Source organism: Trichoplusia ni, chromosome 15 (genome assembly GCF_003590095.1).
Source record: "Trichoplusia ni isolate ovarian cell line Hi5 chromosome 15, tn1, whole genome shotgun sequence".
NCBI classification, from domain to species: Eukaryota; Metazoa; Arthropoda; class Insecta; order Lepidoptera; family Noctuidae; genus Trichoplusia; species Trichoplusia ni.
The window spans coordinates 4,368,507-4,388,956 of record NC_039492.1 but is presented as its reverse complement, the minus strand read 5'-3'; the positions used below and the strand labels follow the sequence as shown (position 1 = coordinate 4,388,956).

The 20,450-nt window shown below is 34.8% G+C and overlaps 5 protein-coding genes across 14 annotated transcripts in view; 2 read left to right on the top strand and 3 right to left on the bottom strand.

Moving 5' to 3' along the window:
* Window positions 1-262: 262 nt before the first annotated feature.
* LOC113501574 (tubulin glycylase 3A-like) lies at window positions 263-4,979 on the bottom strand. Of its 6 annotated transcripts, none has more exons than XM_026882785.1 (6): window positions 4,914-4,979; window positions 4,337-4,429; window positions 4,136-4,234; window positions 2,906-4,055; window positions 2,255-2,770; window positions 263-2,164 (listed from the first exon to the last, which is right to left on the bottom strand). In XM_026882785.1, exons 2-6 carry the CDS (start codon window positions 4,373-4,375, stop codon window positions 1,338-1,340), a joined length of 2,631 nt encoding a protein of 876 aa, XP_026738586.1. In that variant the 5' UTR covers window positions 4,376-4,429; window positions 4,914-4,979; the 3' UTR covers window positions 263-1,337. The 6 variants fall into 6 exon arrangements, with proteins under 6 accessions (XP_026738586.1, XP_026738584.1, XP_026738583.1 ...); XM_026882783.1 differs by having other exon boundaries at window positions 4,910-4,974; XM_026882782.1 differs by lacking the exon at window positions 4,914-4,979 and adding an exon at window positions 4,813-4,879.
* LOC113501575 (tubulin glycylase 3A-like) lies at window positions 4,950-9,336 on the bottom strand. 5 transcript variants are annotated; one of them, XM_026882790.1, is made up of 11 exons: window positions 9,109-9,319; window positions 8,668-8,818; window positions 8,395-8,588; window positions 8,039-8,214; window positions 7,528-7,965; window positions 7,065-7,276; window positions 6,905-6,995; window positions 6,664-6,834; window positions 6,330-6,583; window positions 5,672-6,251; window positions 4,950-5,062 (listed from the first exon to the last, which is right to left on the bottom strand). In XM_026882790.1, the coding sequence occupies exons 2-11, from the start codon at window positions 8,789-8,791 to the stop codon at window positions 4,969-4,971; spliced, it is 2,334 nt and encodes a 777-aa protein (XP_026738591.1). In that variant the 5' UTR covers window positions 8,792-8,818; window positions 9,109-9,319; the 3' UTR covers window positions 4,950-4,968. The 5 variants fall into 5 exon arrangements, with proteins under 5 accessions (XP_026738591.1, XP_026738592.1, XP_026738593.1 ...); XM_026882791.1 differs by having other exon boundaries at window positions 4,951-5,062; window positions 5,664-6,251; window positions 9,109-9,318; XM_026882792.1 differs by having other exon boundaries at window positions 4,991-5,062; window positions 5,668-6,251; window positions 9,109-9,318.
* A 1,589-nt stretch (window positions 9,337-10,925) lies between these two features.
* The window catches only part of LOC113501576 (serine/threonine-protein kinase 26), a 70,756-nt gene continuing 61,231 nt past the window's right edge, over window positions 10,926-20,450 (top strand). Inside the window, exon 1 of the mRNA XM_026882796.1 lies at window positions 10,926-11,422. Within this exon, the coding sequence (XP_026738597.1) occupies window positions 11,408-11,422 (15 nt within the window). The 5' untranslated portion in view covers window positions 10,926-11,407. The remainder of the gene's footprint in view (window positions 11,423-20,450) is intronic.
* Window positions 11,429-16,824, top strand: LOC113501577. The gene is made up of 3 exons (XM_026882797.1): window positions 11,429-14,898; window positions 15,061-15,325; window positions 15,541-16,824. Exons 1-3 carry the CDS (start codon window positions 14,710-14,712, stop codon window positions 16,764-16,766), a joined length of 1,680 nt encoding a protein of 559 aa, XP_026738598.1. The 5' UTR covers window positions 11,429-14,709; the 3' UTR covers window positions 16,767-16,824.
* LOC113501579 lies at window positions 16,816-18,523 on the bottom strand. Its single transcript, XM_026882799.1, has 2 exons — window positions 18,228-18,523; window positions 16,816-18,030 (listed from the first exon to the last, which is right to left on the bottom strand). Exons 1-2 carry the CDS (start codon window positions 18,353-18,355, stop codon window positions 16,866-16,868), a joined length of 1,293 nt encoding a protein of 430 aa, XP_026738600.1. The 5' UTR covers window positions 18,356-18,523; the 3' UTR covers window positions 16,816-16,865.

Genomic DNA, 20,450 nt, shown 5'->3' with positions numbered 1-20,450 from the left:
AAACAACAGAGACCCCGTTTAGAGTGAAGTGCAAGAACTTGGAAATTTACTGGTCAACATTTTTGCCCGGACTGACAACGCTGATTCCTCTCCAATCTATATCGTCCCTTAGGTTACCCAGTGTCCTAGGTATTTAAATTACTGCATCCGTTGAGGTCATCTTAGCAGTGCTGACTTGCATAAGCGGTGACCGTCTGTCTATTCATCATAAATGGCATTGTATTTCAGTGGGTAGGAAGGTATTTAAAATAATAACATTGACTCGTGGATATCCTTAAGATTTTATTAGGTTGGCAGATTGGATACATTATAAGGCTGATTGAATTGTTATGGTCATACTATACTATCTTAGTAAATAATTAAAAACTTTTATGAACAAAATTATAAGTCTTACTTATTGCACAATAAGTACGAGCTAGTACATACATTCTATTTAGAACTTTTGTATATTTTACATCATGATGTGTATAAATATATGTTTTTTTGTAAAATAATGTATTAAACTTAAATGTAAGTATACCATTTGAAAGTGATTGATGTTATTTAGCATAACCTCAGTTTAGACTGATAATATTTGTTCGCGAATCTTTATAGAGGATGTTGGACTCTTGCAAAGAACTGGTATTCGGTACAGTGTAATTTTATTTAGTAGGGTCCAAGACTCAGTGGAAAAGAAGTCCTTCAATTATTGACTTGATAACTTATACGCTGCACTCAAAGATCATTAGCATAAGAATCTGATCTTGCGGTTGTGGACAATTCCTTGTTGGAAAATTAAGGATCTTTCTTCGATCACATAATTTTCTCCCTCTTTAAGTGACTGTAACAGCTGATGTGTTCGTGAGCACCTCAGATAACCTCTGTCCGAACGAATAAACTAAGCTGTCTTCTTAATAGGAATAATTATCCTTATCGAAAGACAGATCTTGGATCTTGATGCCTTTGAAGATAAGTCGTCTGAGTGTCTACCGTTAACTCTGAAAGGAGTTGCAGTTGTGGAAGCGAAACTGCACCACACGGCGTAGAGCGTCACCACACTTCCACAAACTTAGGAGCTAGTACTAGGACCCTTAGCATCATCAACGGTACATACTCGAGTAAACATAACGCTTTCGCTTTCAGCTAAAGGATTACGTTTATGCTAGTCTGTTTCCTCTTATAGTTTTCTTCTCCTTTTAAATGTGCATTTTGATGAATAGCTCGTATGCGAGACGCAGTTGATTGTTCTTTTATTTAAAAAAATGTTTTTAGTCTTTAAAAAAAACAGTTTTCTTTTTTGTTACGTATTTCCATGATCCAAACAATCTGAATTGTATTTTTTTGAAATAAAACCGGTCTTAGCGAAATCCATTGAAATATTCTTTTTCTTTTCTATTTATAAAATTTATTAGCTTTGACGTAGCCGCTATCATGTCTTCTGACATTGATGAGGATCCTGCGTTCTCTATACTTTCTTGCTTACTAAGTAGTTTTAACGGTTCAACTTGCTTAAGGCTTTTAAAAATACTTTTTGGAGACTTATCAACATCCACATCACTTGCTTTGCCCACTGGACCATCGTCCAGGTGGCTGAAATTAAATGAGCGCTGGTTATATACAACGTCATTAGACTCGGCTTTGCCTAACGAACTCTGCAATAAAGGTTTAAAATCCGAAATACTTTTTGCACTTAAGGCAGGCTTTAATTTTGCGATTAATGATTTAGGGGATAAAGAAGCTTTAAGTTTTGCCTTTACAACACTGTGTTCGGAGGTAACTCTTTCCATTAGTTCATCCAACTGCCCGGTGATAACTGATGCAGCTACATGTAGTTCGTATTCTGACCGTGAACCTCTGATTAGAGTATTTGTTTCTTGTTCTTTTTTAACAAACACTGCCTCACTGTCGTCGTCTGGCTCCTTCATTATTATGTCAGTATCAAAAGATTGTTGTTTAATCTTTTCTAATATTGCTTGAATGTTTTTTTCCTTTTCGATATCCACGTCATCATCGTATGATTCTTTTATTTCAATGTTGCCTTTGTAAAAGTATTCACTCGGCAACGATATGCCTCGTACAAACAAATCCAATGCTCCTCCATACCTTGGTGTGGTCATTGGTTGCCGATAAATACATTCGAATTTTCCTGTTGGCGACTTCGAATTGTTGGCGCGATCAATAACAACTGCAAGGAATTCAATAATTTTATATCCAACAAAAAAAAAAAACAAATTAAACCTGCAGTTTTGGAGTCTGCAATTAAAAAAAATCATACCTTTTATAATGTCATGTAAAACTGCGGGACAAATCTTGGCGGTCACAGGTGTAGTGTGGTTGAGATCCGGAGATGCATTAATTTCAATTAGCCACGGTTTGTATTCCTTGTCGAGAATAAAATCGCAACCATAGAGTTCAAAACGATTCTTGCAAACCGATAAAGAGTCTTGGCAACTCAACATGATGCCGATAATTGTTTTCTTCATTCCGGGATAAATGATTTTGTCCCAAACTTTTCCCTTGTCAATTCTGTTCAAGTAATCTTTGTACTTATCAGAGTCCCACATGTTGGCGGTTGGAAGCTCCTCGTGTCTTCCAGCGCAGTTTGTGTACTTCCTTTGAACCGCGTTGTTAGTAAGATGTATAGATTCGTGGTAATTTTTCAAGTTATACTTTTGTGAACTGAACTTTAGGTAACAGTCTTTATACATCCATATAACTAAAGGATATGTACTTGTTACTAAACAATATTGTCTAATATCGAACTTTGTTTCGTGAATCAACAACGGCTCTTCTGTAATTGAAATAATTATAATATTAGATTCTATATTAAACTACTCGATGCTTAATATCACAGACACGAAAGTAGCTATTTTATCTAGCTAACGAACATTGCGCACACAAGATCCTATGAATTATTCTTACTTACCAATGTACTTCTGAATGACATATTTAGCGTTAGCCTTACTTAAAAGATTAGTAATAATTGCCAATCTAGAAGCCATTCTGATGCCTCTACCTCTTGAATTATGCGCTGGTTTAATAATCCATATGTTGTGACAACCTTCACAACTCAACTGGGGTCGGTATCTATGTATTTCCTTAAGTAAAAATTTAGCATAACTCAGATAAAGTGGCAACTTATTTTCAGTATCTACTTGAAAAACGTCGTCTCTAGCAATTACGCGATAGTACTTTTTCAAAAACGCGTTCCATTGCCCACTACTGACGTTAGTTACACTTCTATCGATATCCTTATGCTGCTTTCTAAACAGATATTCTTTACATCTATTTAATGCAAAGAGGACGACATTCAATGAAATCTTTCCTGTTTCGACAAACACTGGTCTATCGTTAGCGACCATTGACAGAATCCACTTCAAAAGGCTAGTGCAAGCAGTTATTTTGAAGTCGTTGACAAACCCCTCAATTTCACCACTGTCGTAGGTGTTATATGTGCGAGGACCGATAACCTCGGCCACGTCTTCAATATAGAACCAGTAATTTCTTTTCATCGATGAACATAGTCCTTGTTTCGATGTCCATTGAACATCAGATTTAAGTTTGTTCACAATTATTGAATTTTCTCTGTTCATATCAATGGTGGTGTCCCGAAGTTCCTCTCGTGTTCGCCAAATAAAATTAGGAGGGTATTTCTCAACAAGATTTGATAGTAGTAATCGTTCTAATTCACCGTGTACTTCGGGTTTACTGGTGTATACACCGTTTCTTATTTTGGCTAAGTTCATTCTGTTGGGTGGTATTTTTTCGACCCATCCGCGTTCCAGTAAAGCTAATCGGACGGCATTGCAGGCGCCGTAAACAGAGAATATTTTGCCTTCTCGAATAGCTTGTGTTGCTAAAGTTTTTAATGTTACGTAACGATTTGATCTAGCTTGACAACTGCAAATAACATAACTTTTTTCTTTCGGCGAGAGGCCATCGCTGCCGTGGCGGTACGGGTGTGAATTAGGCATGGTCTTAGTGGTTTTGATGATTTCTGTTACTTTGATTGAATTGTTATGGAGATCAAATCTAGACTCACATTTTATTTTCTTTAAATTGCTTTTCTTATGTTTCTGTGAATAAAGCATGCTTTAGAATTTGTACTCCTAACTGCAATTTACTTATATTAGGGTTTACTAAGGAAGTTATTTACTTTACGTAGTGTTTTTTTGAAGACACTAGAGAATGTACCACTTATGGCTTCATATTTCTTTGTTTTTTTATTATTGGAGGATTTGGTTGCTAAAACTTTCTGTAGAGAAAACAAATAGGTAATATTAAACCCTGTTCTAAGAAAACTCCTCAAAAATCATTATGTAAATACGCAAGTAACTGATAAAATACTTCAATTTACCTTTTTTTTCTTGAGAGTTTTCTTTTTTCTGGCTGGCATTTTTATAGGGGTTCATGTTTATTCTCGGGTTAAACTGTATGTTTTCTAAAGGTACTATGGAAAAATTAATAAAAATAATGAAAACAAAAAGAATGGTAGGCTAAGACAATGTAGATACATTGTTATTGTTCTAATCCAACAGTGTTTTACTAATAATTATAAAAGAAGTTGGAAAAAGTTTATCTCAAACTGGTCCCTTATTTTTGTTTAGATGAGATCTCTTCACATTAGTAGACATATCATTTATACAATCAATGATTGGTGTCGGTACAATTATAATATGATAAAAAAAAGCAAAAGACTTTTGTGAAAAGATCTCTAATTAATTGATAAAGAAAGTGAAACCTGTAGCCATGGTGAAACAAAGTTGTCAACTGGACTCAAGTATGAACGCTGCTCACAACATACCAAATGCAAGAAATAAAACAATTAGGTACCTCATCACATATTGAAATCATGTTTTTGTACTTTTATCATCTCCTTTTTTAAACAAATAATTTAAGCTAGCTATTACATTTTATAAAGACAAATTACCAACAATTTTGATTGAACACTGACGTTGACGGCTTTAACATCAGTTTTCTGACGTTTGTTTACACATACGTTGTAACCGAACAGTAGTGTTTCAAGACGTGGGACTGCATGGTGGGACAAGACAGAAATAAGGATCCATATAGGTTAGAGCATCTGAAATTAAAGAATTCATACATGTTTCTTTTCCAATAATATATTTTATAATATAGAATTTGAAGGCATTAACAGTCAAATGCGAAAAATAGTGTAATTTCAACAATTACAAATGTGGAAATTCGACATAACATTTGAAGTCTCATAGTTTTTACATCTTAAACTATCCATTATAATTTTAAACATGAACAATTTTAAATAAGTTTCCTACTAATTGAACACAGTTACTTTCTTTTCAAGAAAGAATTTGAAGATTCGTCATTTAAAGGCGTAACAACGACCCTATAAGGGGCATAAATCGATGTGCAACTTTTCGAAAACGATATAGATTTATTTTTGCCTCTGTTATCACCCTGTAATTTGCAAATACTCGTCCCTATGGCGCTAAGTTTCTTTATAGGATCAGAGTCGTCCAGGCTCTTTCGACGTTGGTTCTCTACTGTTTTCCGACACGAACTTACTAAACTGGAGTTTGTCTGTCGGATTGGTAAAGCAGGTTCGGGTCTGCTCACTACTTTATTCTGAACAGATATAGTTGAGCGGAGAATGCTAGCGGTTTCTCGCTCCCATTCGATGGGGTCAATATAACAACGTTTATTACCGACCGACCTGTCGACCTTGGTCTTCTCGGCTTTGCTCGCAGACTCGGTCCGGTATTTACTATTCTGACTAGCGAGTTGACCGTCATCTGGTCGACAGCATGAGTGAGGGACGATTCGTCGCTTACAATCGATATTTCTTTCTCGCCTTCCTCGATGAGTCCTAGAAGAAATTCCGGATGTTTTACGTTTTTTGGGTCCGCTTTTTAACGATAAGCTTGATTTTACCACTGTGATGGCTTGGCGTACCGTAAGTGAATCTTTGGGACCCAATACAATGCCATCCTTGTTGGTTGGTAGAGCATCGTACGGGTTTAGCCAGGTGAGGAAATCTGTTATTATTGGGCCGCTGTATTCTGCTGGCACCGGCTGATCGTGGTCAATAATAGCGTCGCCCGAGGGGACGCGGGGTGGTATAGGTGTTACATTTTTAATTTCGTGTTTACGCTCCTTGAATTTCTTTACAACTCGCTTGCCGTTTATACACAAAGATAACCCTAGATACGCAGGTGCTTTAGGGATTACTTGTCTGTAGGCCAGTTCGAAAGTTCCCGTATCAGCATCGGGTGAGTATCGCCGATCGAGAACCACTGAGGAACAATAAAGTATATTAGAATATTTAGAATAATGATATATTTCAATGTAATAGTTATAAAGTTTTTAAATACCTTTAATAACATCCTCTAGACATTGAGGGCATAGTCGCGCTGTCACCGATGTTGTGGGCGCTAGGTCAGGACTGGAGTTGATTTCAATAAGCCACGGGGTAAAATCGTCAGTTAGCATGAAATCAGCTCCGTAGAGTTCAAAGCTGTTCTGCCTTTTATCCATAGTTTCTTGGCACGCTAACATGGCGCCTATTAAAGATTGTTTAATCCCAGGATAGATTTTCGTGTCCCACAATTCATATTTTCCTATCTGTCTTCAAATATCCAATAAAGACCTAGGTAAGTTAGTAAGTATATTGATAAAATGAAACTACACAAATAACTTGATTCTTACCTGAGATACGCCTTAAACGTGTGACAGTCCCACATATTTTCATCTGGCAGAGCTTTGTCACGCTCACCAGTATTTTTATATTTCGTTTGGACTGCATTATTCGTCAGGTGGACAGATTCATGATAGTTCGATAAACTAAATATCTGTGAACTAAATCTGAGGTAGCTATCTCTGTAACATAGAAGCAAAAACTGAAATAATTCTGCTTATTTGTAGTCAAACAAAATTTAACAGTCCTTACTTGTAAATCCAGATCGTTAACGGTTGACAGTTAGTTATTAAAAACCATTGACGTATGTCGAACTTTGTATTGTAAATTACTAGTGGATTTTCTGGAATCAAAAACTTTGCGTTATACAATTGTATTCACACAATAGACGAGGTATGGAGTGTTGCTTTACCGATATATTTCTGCACGACGTATCTAGTTTTCTGAGCAGGTATGTTGATAAGGCCTATTATGTCCTTTATGTTATTCATGAGCTGAATGCCTCGACCGCGGCACTTGTTTCCAGGCTTTACGATCCATATGTTTAAAACACCGTCGATATCTACTTGAGGCCAGTATTTCGCCATAATCGCTAAGATTTTAGAAGCTTTTCTTTCCAATTGCCTGTAAAATATGAATAAATGCTAACAAGAATTTAAAGTCGTTTACGCAATGTAACTATTACGGAATCAATTGGAATCACAGTACGCGTCATTGTTGACATTCAATTGCACACTAGTCTAAAGATAATAAATATTGATGAATTGTTTTCAACGATGCAATCGACAAACAGTGATCTAATTACAGCGATGTTGACATAAAAATGTTTACACACAAATAGCGACAAACGCAATGATTACGAAATAGCTGCGTACCGTAGGTTTGATGTTTTGTCTTCGAAGAATTTCGCTTTTTCGTGAACCAATAGATAATGATGTGTGAGGAACTGATCCCATTCGTGTTCCCAAATGTGAGGCTGGTCTTCAGTATCATCGATGTCCTTATGACTGAGGAACACAATGTATTCGCTCAGTCTGCTTAGAGCAAATTCTATAGCACTGAACGGAACTTTACCGTGAGCCGAAATGAGACTTATCTCGGTGTGAGTTTGTAACATATTTGAAAGCCATTTAAGTACGCTGATGCAGGCGGTTATTCTGAAATCGTCGATAAATTCCTCGAGGCTATCCGAGTTGTGGATGTTGTAACAACGTGGGAATTTGGTTAATGCCACCCCGGGTTCCGTGTACCAATGCATTTGCGTCAAGGAGGTTGTTAAACCTTCTTTTGTTGTGAAAACCGATCTGCAAAATCTGCAGACACGGGATTTTTGTTAACGCTGTTGAAAAACTTTTAAAAGCTATTTTAAGAAAGTTGAGAGTCTACCTGCTGATCATAACGTCCTTGTTACTCAGCAACCAGTCGTACTTATCTCTCTTAGTTGTCCAGAGGAAATCGACGGAATGGTGTTCCATGAATTTAAATAAAATCATTCTTTCTACTTTGGAGAGTTCTCTGCCATTCATTTTCTTTGGATCCACGTTTGTAGGAGGGTGGCGAACCTTGAAATATTAATTTAAAATTATTTCGAATTCAATATCAATGAGTTATTATAACTCTATCGTTAATATTTACGAAGAAAATATATATTCCCAAAAGATTTACATTTAACGTGTAAGTTCATAAATACGGAGAGTTGAACGCAGAGACTACATGAGGTAAATGGATAAATAAGGTTATACCTTATGGGACTCGTATTTTTCAATCCAACCTCTTTCGAGAAGTGCCCGGCGGACCGCGGGGAATCCTCCGCCCTTTATCATAAACACTTTGTGGTCCCTCATTGCACTGTCCGCAATTTTCTTCAGCTCATTCCATCTGTCGTTGCTTACCCAACTTTTGTATTGCTTCAATTGTTCAGAAGAACTCGATGTCTCTGCAAATTTAGAAAGAGATGACTATAGAATGCTCTGCACTGATAGGAGAGTTTCTCGGAGTAGGATCTGTTGACTGACCTGGTCCATGTTCAGACCTGGAGAACGACACAGCACTCGATGGACGGAGCTCCTTCTTAGCTGTGCTGTCTCTGTGTAATTTCGAGTCTGACGCGCTCTCCTCAAGCTCCATCGTTACAGCCATGAGCCTTGTTTGCGACTCTCTTGAATCCTGCAACAGATTACTTTGTCACATGTTACCAACATTTTAAGCAACTACTTTTACTTCATGTGAACGTGTGCACGGTTCAAGAGTCAAACTTGGACTGCCCGACTAAAAATAACCCGGTAGTGCAATAACCTACTTTATTTTAACCCACATTGGGGGTCCTTGACTATCAGTAGCATCCGTGCACATCCCCGCCTGGCACCTGTACGAATGACGTCATAAAGTAGCTACCTCCTGGGGAAATCGTGCATAATGTAGTTACACGGAAATTAATAAACCCAAATTACTCTTACCTTCTATCAACCAGGTCGGTTCTCAGAAAACTAGGTTAAAAAAACGCAAAAGTCAAACTAGAAAAGCTGATGTTATTTGCAATCTATAAAACTGTAAATTTATAATTTTAACATTTCAATTTCGTTAGATATTTGTCATGATCTAATAATAAAATAAAACCCTCTCTTTGTTCATGGCGTACAGGGTACAACCAAAGAGTAAAAAATACATCACGTCTAAACGTCATACGTAAAAAGTTTTGCGAATAAAGGAGTATTTAATAAAGTAATTCAATGACATTTTTGGTTCATGAATAAGGAAAAAATAACATTCTTTTAAATAGTACATCAACACACAAATACGTTCAACGATCAACAGATATATCGTTATACTAAGCTTTGAAGATGTAGAAATTATCAAAAAAAAAACAATATGCTCAAATATCTATGCCATCATACTGTGTGGTCCGTAGATTATTACAGAAACGAGTAACATGCTAATGATGCCAATAAAGACATAATTAAAATTCATAGCCTGATCAACATCGACATAATTATATTGTTGTTAAGTGCAAATTAACTGTTCAGTATTACAGTTTAGAAGCAATAAAAAATTATTAGTTCCGTCTGAGGTTTGTTTTAACTGAAATTCAGATCATTAACAGCAATATTTATTAATTTTGTTATCCCTGACAATTTAACATTTATCGCCAGCTCTGAATTTGAATAATTAGTCCATTACCAAGAAAGTGCAGCTTCTCATTGGGTAGGAACAAGAATTGATTGTAATAACCATTCTTTTTGTTTATTTACGTTCCTGATTTGTAGCCAATGATTTGATTACCATATTCCACATCTTTCATACAACACCATCTAATCTCACACTCTGCAAAGGTTGTATTAAGGGTACTAGACAACTGATAAACATACTAATATAATAATAATCCTACACATAAATTATTGATGTAAGTACACCCGAAGACAGAACAGAAGATCGTGCTCATCGAACAAACATTTTTACTGGGTGGGTTACGAACCTATGACCTCCGGTATAGTCATAGCCACTGATTACTAGTCCAACAAAACAGTCTAAGTTAACCACCCAACCCAACCAGTAACCTTTATTTTTTGTTTTTCGAGATACGTATATTAGGTATATTAATTCTTGAACAACAATGTTTTCTCCTAGAGGTTCCTAGTTATCAAGCCTTTTTAGCCTTGAGTACTTATCGTATCCACAGTATATTATCTATAGACTTATATATATAGACTTCACCAACTTCAAAACTTGCAACGATATCTAGTATTATTTATTTTCTGGTATCATGGATTTGATGCTAGCTATTCCTAACTTAACCGACAAATATTCTAATAAGATTCTATCTTCAAATTCATCCCAATATCTGAAAGAACTAAGATTATTGAAAAGTTCTTTAAAAGCCAACTTACAGGTTAAATATATTTAGAGAACCTTCGAATATACACATGACATGTATGTATATAATCAAATTTTAAAACTTCTAAGAGGTTTCAAATGTTCCAACTATACTCAAAAACCTACACTAGATGGCACTACTTAACACAGTGACAGTCATTGAAAGATTGAAATATTTTTATGCAGAATTATAATTTGTTCAAGTAGTAACAAATCAATTGATTCCAAATTATTTTAATAATACTTGATATTATATGCAGCACATAATTTGCAAATATTATTTGGTAAATATTATTTGTTTCTAGTTTGTATGTTGTTGTTTTGACAACTTCGTTGTTAAAATCTACGTCTGTTGCCAACTTCACTTCATACTTCGTTATGTTGTCGAACATGCAGTGACGGTACACAACGGTATCGATTCTGAAGTTTGGTACCACTGACTATGACATGAAAGCAAGATGGCGAGTTCATCTCCGTTTGATGGTTCTCTGTGATAATTCACTTATTAGATGTCATTTTTCGAACTTATTTCGTAATGGTCTGGCAAATCAAACATTAGTGAAAAATTCTTTAAGTAGTGTTAAAGTGTAGTAAGTACTATAAAGTGTTCGTATTTTAGTTAGATGTGCATCTAACCCACCTGAGGAATGTTGGTTTTTTCAGTGATTTGTGATTCGGTCAGGTGTTTTCGTTTTAGTCAAAATTAAAATTTTGTTCTTGCGCAGTGAGTGAAGTTACATAGTTCAGATGTATTTGTGCCGTGGGGATGCTAGATGTCGGGACTGTTTCCAATGTTGGGAAACAAAAGCGTGAACTATTTGTTTTGATAGACCGTGATAAAATAAATTGAGAAGGTCGGACGGAGAAAGAGCTCCGGCCGGAGTTATGGCCTTCAGTGAGGTGAGTGTCGTTTTAAATTGTATTTCTGTGGCTTCTTAAACCCCTTTGTTATTCGTTACCTAACTAAAGAAAACATAAGAAAAAAATATAAGTATCGTAAAAAGTTAACAAAGTGTTGTGACTTGCATCTCGATTAAACTATTTATGTGGCAGATTTACCTTGACACGCGATTAATTTATTCAGTTCCGCTACGTACATACTTAGATATTTATAAAAATATTTGGCAGCGATAAGACTGTATAAAACCCTTATCTATATCTGAGAATTATTTATTACTTTAGATTAGACAGCAATTGATAGTACCATACCATAATCCTCTGTGATGCATATTTCTTACCGAAATTATAGTAGTAACTTGTCTCCGAAACTTATTATCACTTTTGGATTGTGACTCATTGAATATTGCACTCAAGAAACTAGTTTTATTCAATAGGTACTTGTGACATCACAAATAATGCACAGTTTATCAAGTTTTCAAAAATACTTATGCTGATGGCAATTTCATATTGAATTTATGTTATTATGTATCACAAATAAAATGATGTTCGTTTTGTTGTTAAGATATTCAATTAATAATATTACCTCAGAGCATAACACAATTTAGCGATATGAAAGATAAATAGGGTAATTTTGACAATTTAGCGAACCTTTTTACTATGCGTTCCCTTCTATTGTTCTGTAGACCATATGTACATGTATGATTTTTTTTTCAATACTAATGAAAGCAAAAATATTATGTACTAAAGATTTTAAGTTTTACTATAATTCATGTACTGTTAACAATGTTTTCCAACTAGATTGTGTTTACATGCAGCAATGACAAATGTGGCATCCTATATATAAAAGCTAAAGAAAAAAGTATATAATATTGGCTACTAAACTAGTATGAGATGTAGTAAGAATGTTAATTATGTTATTCCAAGAAATGTCCGCTGCAAGAACATATATTGCAACAAGCCACAGGAAATACTTATGTTTGCAAATGTACTAACAGTAGTTTGTAACCTGACAAAGCTTATAATATAACTTATATTATTAATTTTATAGATTGTATATGATATCATTAAACATTTTGATTTTTTGAAGGTCTACTAAACTATGTATTACACACCATGTACCGCCAAAAGTATAATATATAATGTTTTGATTCCACTAATTTTATGACCATGCTTTCGTTTATTGAAAGAATATGTGGAAAAATAGTAAGCCATTTAATATGTAGAAAGACTTTACACTCAAAACAAACTTGCATTCAGTTATTTAGTAATATTAATTTATAATTAAATAACTGTGGTAAAGATGACTTCCTGTTAATTGTGATAATATTTAATTATACCTATTACTACTTTGGACATGAGCAATCTTCAAACTATTGAAATTAACTAATAGGATACAAAATGACTTATTATTTTTTAAGTGAAGCACTTGAAGTTTAATGAGTATCTTTAACTAAAACATTATGTAATTGCATTTGTTTTTTTAATTATAGATTAATGTAACTAGTTTATAATATAGTTTTGAGCACAGCTTACATTCTAGTATATTAAAGCAAAACTAGACTGTAATTTACAAGCGGAAAATATTAATAAGACCCAGTTTCAAGACATTGTTTTATGAGAATTAATTGCACATTCGTTCCTGGTGCATTAGAGGTACTTCCATTGTGCCAAAAATTATACATTCACAACTTACACAATAGTTTACATCTTTAATTTGAGAACTCCAAAATGTCAGCGTGGAGCGTTTCGGTCGCGGCTTTCGTGACGCAACAACCGTTACCAATTCACACGGCGGATTTGTTATTCCTCCGGGGCTTCAAGTTAGTGAAGTTATTTGGCTTTAGATGAAACATCCTCAGTCGGTTTGCTTGTAGGCGTTTCATAATTGTGGCGTTTAGCGGCACTTTCCCACGGTTCGATTGTTATTCTCTAATCGATGTGAGCCGCGTCGTGCGTAGCCGTCGAGGTGACTGATATCGCTGCGTGAGACTTCACTGTTACGTTTTCGGAAATGGACCCAGAAGTTGACCTCCTAACTCTTTCTAATGGCATTGTTAAGGTTGCCAATCTAGGCCAAAAAACCGAGAACGCCTAAGGCCAAAACAAACTGTTCTGGTTCGAGATACCATTCCTTTTTTTTTAGTACCAAGTAATAACAGCTAGCTAACCTGCCAGTAGTGAAATGATTCGACTTGTGTTTTCCTACACCTACTTGCATAGAGAAGTTGTAGGATGTCAGGCATGTGGGAGTATTACATACGTAATTGGTTATTTACGTGAATACACAATACATGTACTCTTCATAATATCTAATAACTATTGTCATACTTGTGTATCTTGCTGACTCAACTAACCTTAGATTAATTAAGATTCTATCTCAAAATCAAACCAACTGTTACTAAAATACGTTTGAAATTGGTAAAGGCTAAGTACTTACTTGGTTTATTACCTACGTTGTTCAAGACAAACATTCTTACATGTTGTTTCAAATTAATGGGAATGTAATATAAGTAAATTGCTTATTTAATGTAGAGTGTACTTACCTACAGTGACTGCTCAAGTCACGTACACGCACACATAAAACCTAAGTACTCAATATTAACTCATTATCTAAATACCTACTTGCTGGCGGTATAGCATGAAACGGGTGCATATCAAGTTAGTTTCCTATGAACTTTAACACGTAAGCGCTTATTGTGTGTTACGAAGAAAATAAACCGGTCTATTTAGGTAAGTAGGTACTAGGTAAATGTTGTAGTGTTTGCCTAGTGTAGCCAGCGTTATCTATATGGGCCGTGGTTTCCTCCACGGGCCACCGATTGCACCCGTATGTGAACACGATCTTTCCTATTATTTTAAAGTTCGTTATCGCCTGCCTTCCTTCCTTGTATAGCAGGTTTCAATATCAACGTTATACTATAATTAAACGAACCAATAGAACACAATAAAATAAAATCTATCCTGGATTTGTTTTTTGTTTATAATGCTATTTTTTTTACAAAAAACCCATCCTAGATTGTTGGTCTAATAGGCATGTTCACTAATTTTAGAAATAGCTTTTAATTTATAAATAGAGCTTAAATAAACACGAAAAAAATATTTTTGAGAAAAAAATATCACTAACTTCAATAAAAAAACAATTAAAAAAATATTTTTCAAAAATTGCCGCCGAAACGCTCCCAAATAGTCACGTGATAAATATCTACGTCACCGGCCGATAAACAAAGCTCGCGTTCTATGAGAGTCCACTGTTTTTTACTGAAATATTGTTGATACAAACTGTAATAATGACCTCGTTTTACAAAACATGTGCAGTGCCAATGTGCAAGAGTACGTCAATAACAACACCACAGAAACTTTTCATATACGTTCCAAAAAATGCACTAATAAGAAGAAAGTGGTTATCACTTGCTAGAAGACACCCAGCATCATTGTCAGCGACAAGCACCAGTTATTTTTGTGAAGATCACTTTGATGTAAGTTCTAGCAAACTCAAAATGTAAAAACTAATATTAATATTGTGTTACATACAAATCATTTTTTTTAGGTTAGTTACATGGCTACAAATGTTTACAAGTTGTATTTTGTTTACTTGGCTTATCTAAATAACCTATTGATTAATGTATATCTAATTCCAGCTTCCGAAAGACATGGAAAACTATGTAGAATACACTACAATGGGTGTAGTATCCCGCATAAGAATGAGACCCGGTTGTTTACCTACAAAGTTTGCTTGCCAACCAAATAGAGCCAACATTTCTACTGATGTCTGTCGCCCAGTCGCTGCAAAAAGGCAAAGACTCTCATTGATAAGGGAATGTGAAGAAGAGATAAGAGCAGCACAACCTGCTAAAGCTCAACCAATAGAAAATTTAAATATTGAAGTTCTAAATCAAGATGAAGGTTGGTACTAATTCATTATCCCTAATAGTATCAATATAAAAGTTAAGTTCATCAATTTTTATCAAATACATATGAATGTTCTTTAAAACTTATTATGTATCTCAATGTTTTAGTTCTTCTATTTACCTGTTTTTTTATTATCAACAAAAGGTTTTTTATTATGTACCTATGTAAAAATAAAGCAAGTTGACTATAAAGGGAATTTTCTTTTTCAGATCCAGTCCAAGAACAACTACAAAATACAACAAAATTTGATAAAGCAGTCCAGATATGCATAAGAGCCAAATATCGAAGTAAAACTACTCAAACTGAGACAAAATCAAGTACGAAGAAAACCTCTCCTATAAAGGTTTTTAGCACATCTGTGTCTACTTCTCCATTTAAAATTAAACAGTTAAGGCCATTTATAAAACCACACCAGTTTTGCTCAAAAGCAACAGTAACATGCAACTCAAGTAATGATGATAAATCTGATAGTGATGTGTCATCTGTATACACACCACCTGTAGCACCTATGACAAAATCTTCTTCGGACACAAGTATTTTAAATGAACCAGATTTTAAAAAAGAACATTACCGAAAATCTATGTTAGAATATACTGTAGAGAGAATAAAAAAAAGAACACTGTTCTATATTGGTGTACCAAAAGATTGTTATGATTTAATTAAAATTATGCATGAGCATACTGGTATTCCTGAATACCAAATATTGTTGTGTTTAAAAAAAATTCGTTTGGACACAAAGTTTTCTGAACTTTCTGATGAGTTTGGAATAAGTAAAACATATGTATCAAAAATAGTATCTGAAAATATACCTAAAATTGCAGAAATCATGAGGCCTTTTATTGTTAAATTAGACAAGACTTCTATCAAAAGATGCTTGCCAATAGCCTTTAGAAAAAACTATTATAATGTAACATGCATTATAGATTGCCTAGAAATTGAAATACAAAAGCCTGGTAAAGCCGTGAATCAATCTCTAACTTGGTCTGAATATAAAAAAGCCAACACCATAAAATACCTTGTTTCTAGTACACCTAATGGGCTAGTGAATTATATTTCACAAGGGTATGGAGGTAGAATAAGTGATGTATGTCTGGTAGAAACTTGTGATTTCCTTAAATGTTTACCTAGTGGGTCACATGTAATGGCAGACAGAGGCTTTAAGCATATAGAACCACTATTATTTGCGATTGGTTGTAAGCTAACAAGGCCACCTAGTGTAGTGTCTGGTAATAAATTATCTAAGGAGGAAGTGAAAGAAACAAAAAAAATTGCAAGTCTAAGGATCCACATAGAGAGAGTCATTAGACGCATAAGGGAGTTTTCTTTTCTGAAGTCCCATGCTTGTGTAAACAATAATCTTTTAGGAAAACTTGACGATATTATAGTTATAGCATGTGGCCTCATAAATTTGCAAAACTCATTAATTAATAAGTAACTAGATACTAAGGTATTGAACAATGTAAACTGGAAATAAAAGACTAAAATACCAATCATTTAGTATTTTTATTTACTTGCATTTTTACATAAGTGCCTACTACGTTTCTGTTGTTTTATATAGTAACGGGTAGATATTTGTCTTCCAAAATAATAATAAAGACTGCAATAAAGTCTCAACATACTCTTCATTATAATTTACTGATATTATATCAACTTTGTTATTACTTTGAAAGTTTATATCTGCGATGCAAAAGAAACACTTTTTGTATCCACAAACATACATTTGGATTTGCATCTGGTCATAACACTTCGATGAGGGTTTCCCATTCTGAATATAATTTTTTATAGTGTTCTCATTGAAAGGACATTTTATTTCTATCAGAAATTGCTCACCGATACCATCAGGAGAACCAGCAATCATAGGAAATTTTTGGCTAATAAAAAGCCCACATCTTCGTATCTTTTTTTTTAATATTTTTTCAACAGTTTCTCGTACTTTATTTTCTAAAATCCTGCCACGCTTAATAGCTGGAGTCTCAGGAATGGTACCACCCATTATCAAAGATATTAATGCACCATCCCTTGTCTTGCATTTCTTAACTTCATAGGCTTTTGAAGCAGTTATTCTTCCAAACCTTAACTCATGCCATAAGCTGCTGCTGGACTGGTCTCTTGTAACTTCTTCAATTTTTTCTAATAATGCTGGAGTAAATAAACCCAATACTTTCTTAATAAAGTCCTCACCACATTCTTCCTTATATTTCTGCACTAAATGGTACAAAGACAGACCTTCCATCTCATTAGTGGTATTTTGTACATATTTTAACAGCTCGCAGTTGCTATTGCCTTTAGCTGTTAGTTGTTCCACAAATTTTTCAACAACATGGGGATCCGATGAGGTTGAGGCATGGCCTTTTGCTAATTCGGCTGCTGTTATATACTTTAAAGTTGTTCCCACTTTGGATAACGTACATTTTTTCCAGTAGCATGCTACCTCTGTACACGACGGTTCTTCGCTTCTTCTATGAAGCCACATCAAAAATGCCACTCCATGTTTACAACCACCTGCTGACGCAGCACAGTCGTGGCATTGTGTACTCTTAACTATACTGTTTTTTTCATCCACAACGACAGTCACTGTGTAGGGTTTGGCACGAACTTTGTGCTCTGGGCACACACGACACTTCACAGTACAAATATTAGATTCTCTCTTTAGTTGTACGTATCCCACGGCATCATCGCCATAAGATTCTCTTGATGATCTGGAATAGAGGAAATAAGAGCATAAGTTAAACTATTATAACTTTGTTTACAACATAGACAAGGTACATAACCTTACTTTTAAATATTTCTTTGTTAAATATGATAATTCGTTCCATATGTTATAAATGTTATAAGTTTGGATAAGGTGTATTTTGAATGATAAATAATGTAAATTAGCATACAATTTAATACTTACAAAGATATTTTCACGTTTCTGAGCTCCGCTGCACAAAAGTCTTTGTTTGTAGCAAAAAAATTTGCTACCATCAAAGAATCTATCTTCGGTAAATTACCGCTATTTGCTTTGATGAAACCACTCTCCATTATACTAACAAAATATGAGGTTTTTATAGTCGTACTATTGAAATAAAGATATAAACAGTTTGCCGGTCGTACTTTAAGTATTGATTATGACAGAAATGTCAGCTTGTTTTTCGGCCAGTGACGTCACCGCGCTCTGATTGGTGTTCGCAGTCGTCTGATCACCGATAAAAATTAAAGCATTTTAAATTATTTTTATATAATTATAGAATAATAATTAAGTTCTTATAATTTTATTTTAGGTTTTATATGCTGTATTTAATAAGTGAAAAAAGAATTAGATGGATTTGTAACCTGAGTGAACATGCCTATTAGAATATGTTTGAATACAACCTACTGAGTAAGACTACTTCTACTACTGACTAACAAAATAAACTAGTCCAATTATCTTGACTACTGCATCGACTTGATCTATTCAATGGTCTTGTAAATCATACTTTATTCTATATACATTATGAAGCCAAAAAAACATAGCTGCTAAATATTTTTGTTTTCTTTATTTTCTTCGGCGTAACTTGAATATTTTGGTACAATTAATTGTTGTTTGTTCGTTTTGGCTAAGCGTACCTCAAGACGCGGCTAGGTTGGTTGTTGCCAAACTTAAATACGTTTTGTGAATGTTGCCAGACTGCCGCCTTGTGGATGTTTGTATTGCGGAGTCACCAAGTTTAATTAAATTCCGAGTATTTAACTCTTAAATATTTGGGAATTTGCTCACTAGGCATTGTCTTCTGATGTTAATTATGGCTTGTTTCCATGTTTATCAATATAACAGAGATCTATGAATGCTGAAATTCAAAACAATAATCTTCTTTCTGATAGTTCCTTTTGCGGACTAAGATAGCAGGGTAATCCCTCGTGGCTTTCTTGTGGCACAACTGATCTATCACATTTTATATTAAAACGGTGTTGCAATCGATGTAACTGTCATCATGATGTTAAATCGAGTCGACGAATCTTAGGCAGTCGTGCGGGTAGGTCGACGACCCGTGCACCACCAACAATGAAATTTGTAGAGCTCTCCAACACAACCCAAGTCCTTCGAATTTCAACAAGTATTTGTATTGAACCTATACAAATACTCATGTAAAAAAAACAAAGAACATTTCATTTGTAGCACAACATACACTGCTATCTTAAATGCTCTGACAAGAGACAAGAGACAACATTAGCCATTAGTGTTACAGATGAGTTGGATAATTTCCAAAGCACAGTAAAATTTACAGTCTCGCATGGTAAACACCTGCTTTGGGCACATTCCCTTCTTTGTTTATCTATCTGGATGTCACATTTGCTTGTAAAGATGGTACGGCAGAGAAATAATATATAATAAATCTGACTGGCATACGAAAAATAACGTCTAAAATTTTTCTCGTTACACAAAACACGTTACGTTGTTATTCTACTAAATTAATAACGTTAGTTAAAACGATTGCAAAAACACGAACTTATTATTAAAGTCCCAACGACTAATAATATCAACTCGACATACATAGTACGTTTTAATTACAAAATGTAACGTTTTACTACTCGACGTGTACGTATAACGTAATTCAACTTTGACCGGTTCGTGTTCCACTTGAACCATGGGGCTCGAAAGGTGAAAGGAGCGTAATCGTACCACGAAGTACCGCATATTGCAGCTCGTCGCCTTCGCTAGGTATATGACGGCTTGTATGGCCTAGACACGCCTTATCTGCCTTCCGACTGACGTCGTAATTCATTTAAAAAGGAAGTTTCAGTAAAAAAATACATGTACACTATGCTTGCAACGCCACAAGACTTTGAATGTTGTCGTAATTAGAGTATTTTGTGCACGAATTCGAAAATAAATTGTTAACAAAAACGCTTGAAAATAAATAACTAAGAAAGTAATGCAGTTGTGTGGAACGAACGCCGCTTTTGATCTGATACATTCACTTCTGCCGTGTGGTTGCTATATTCGTAGCCGTATTGTGACGACACTTGAAATGCTGACCTGAATGTGTTTAAACATTGTATTTTTAAATGTTGCACTTTATTTTGATACGCGCTCCGAACCAGTCGAGATGTTTTAATAAAATAAACACGCGTGAAGGAATGTGGGGCGAAATTGGAA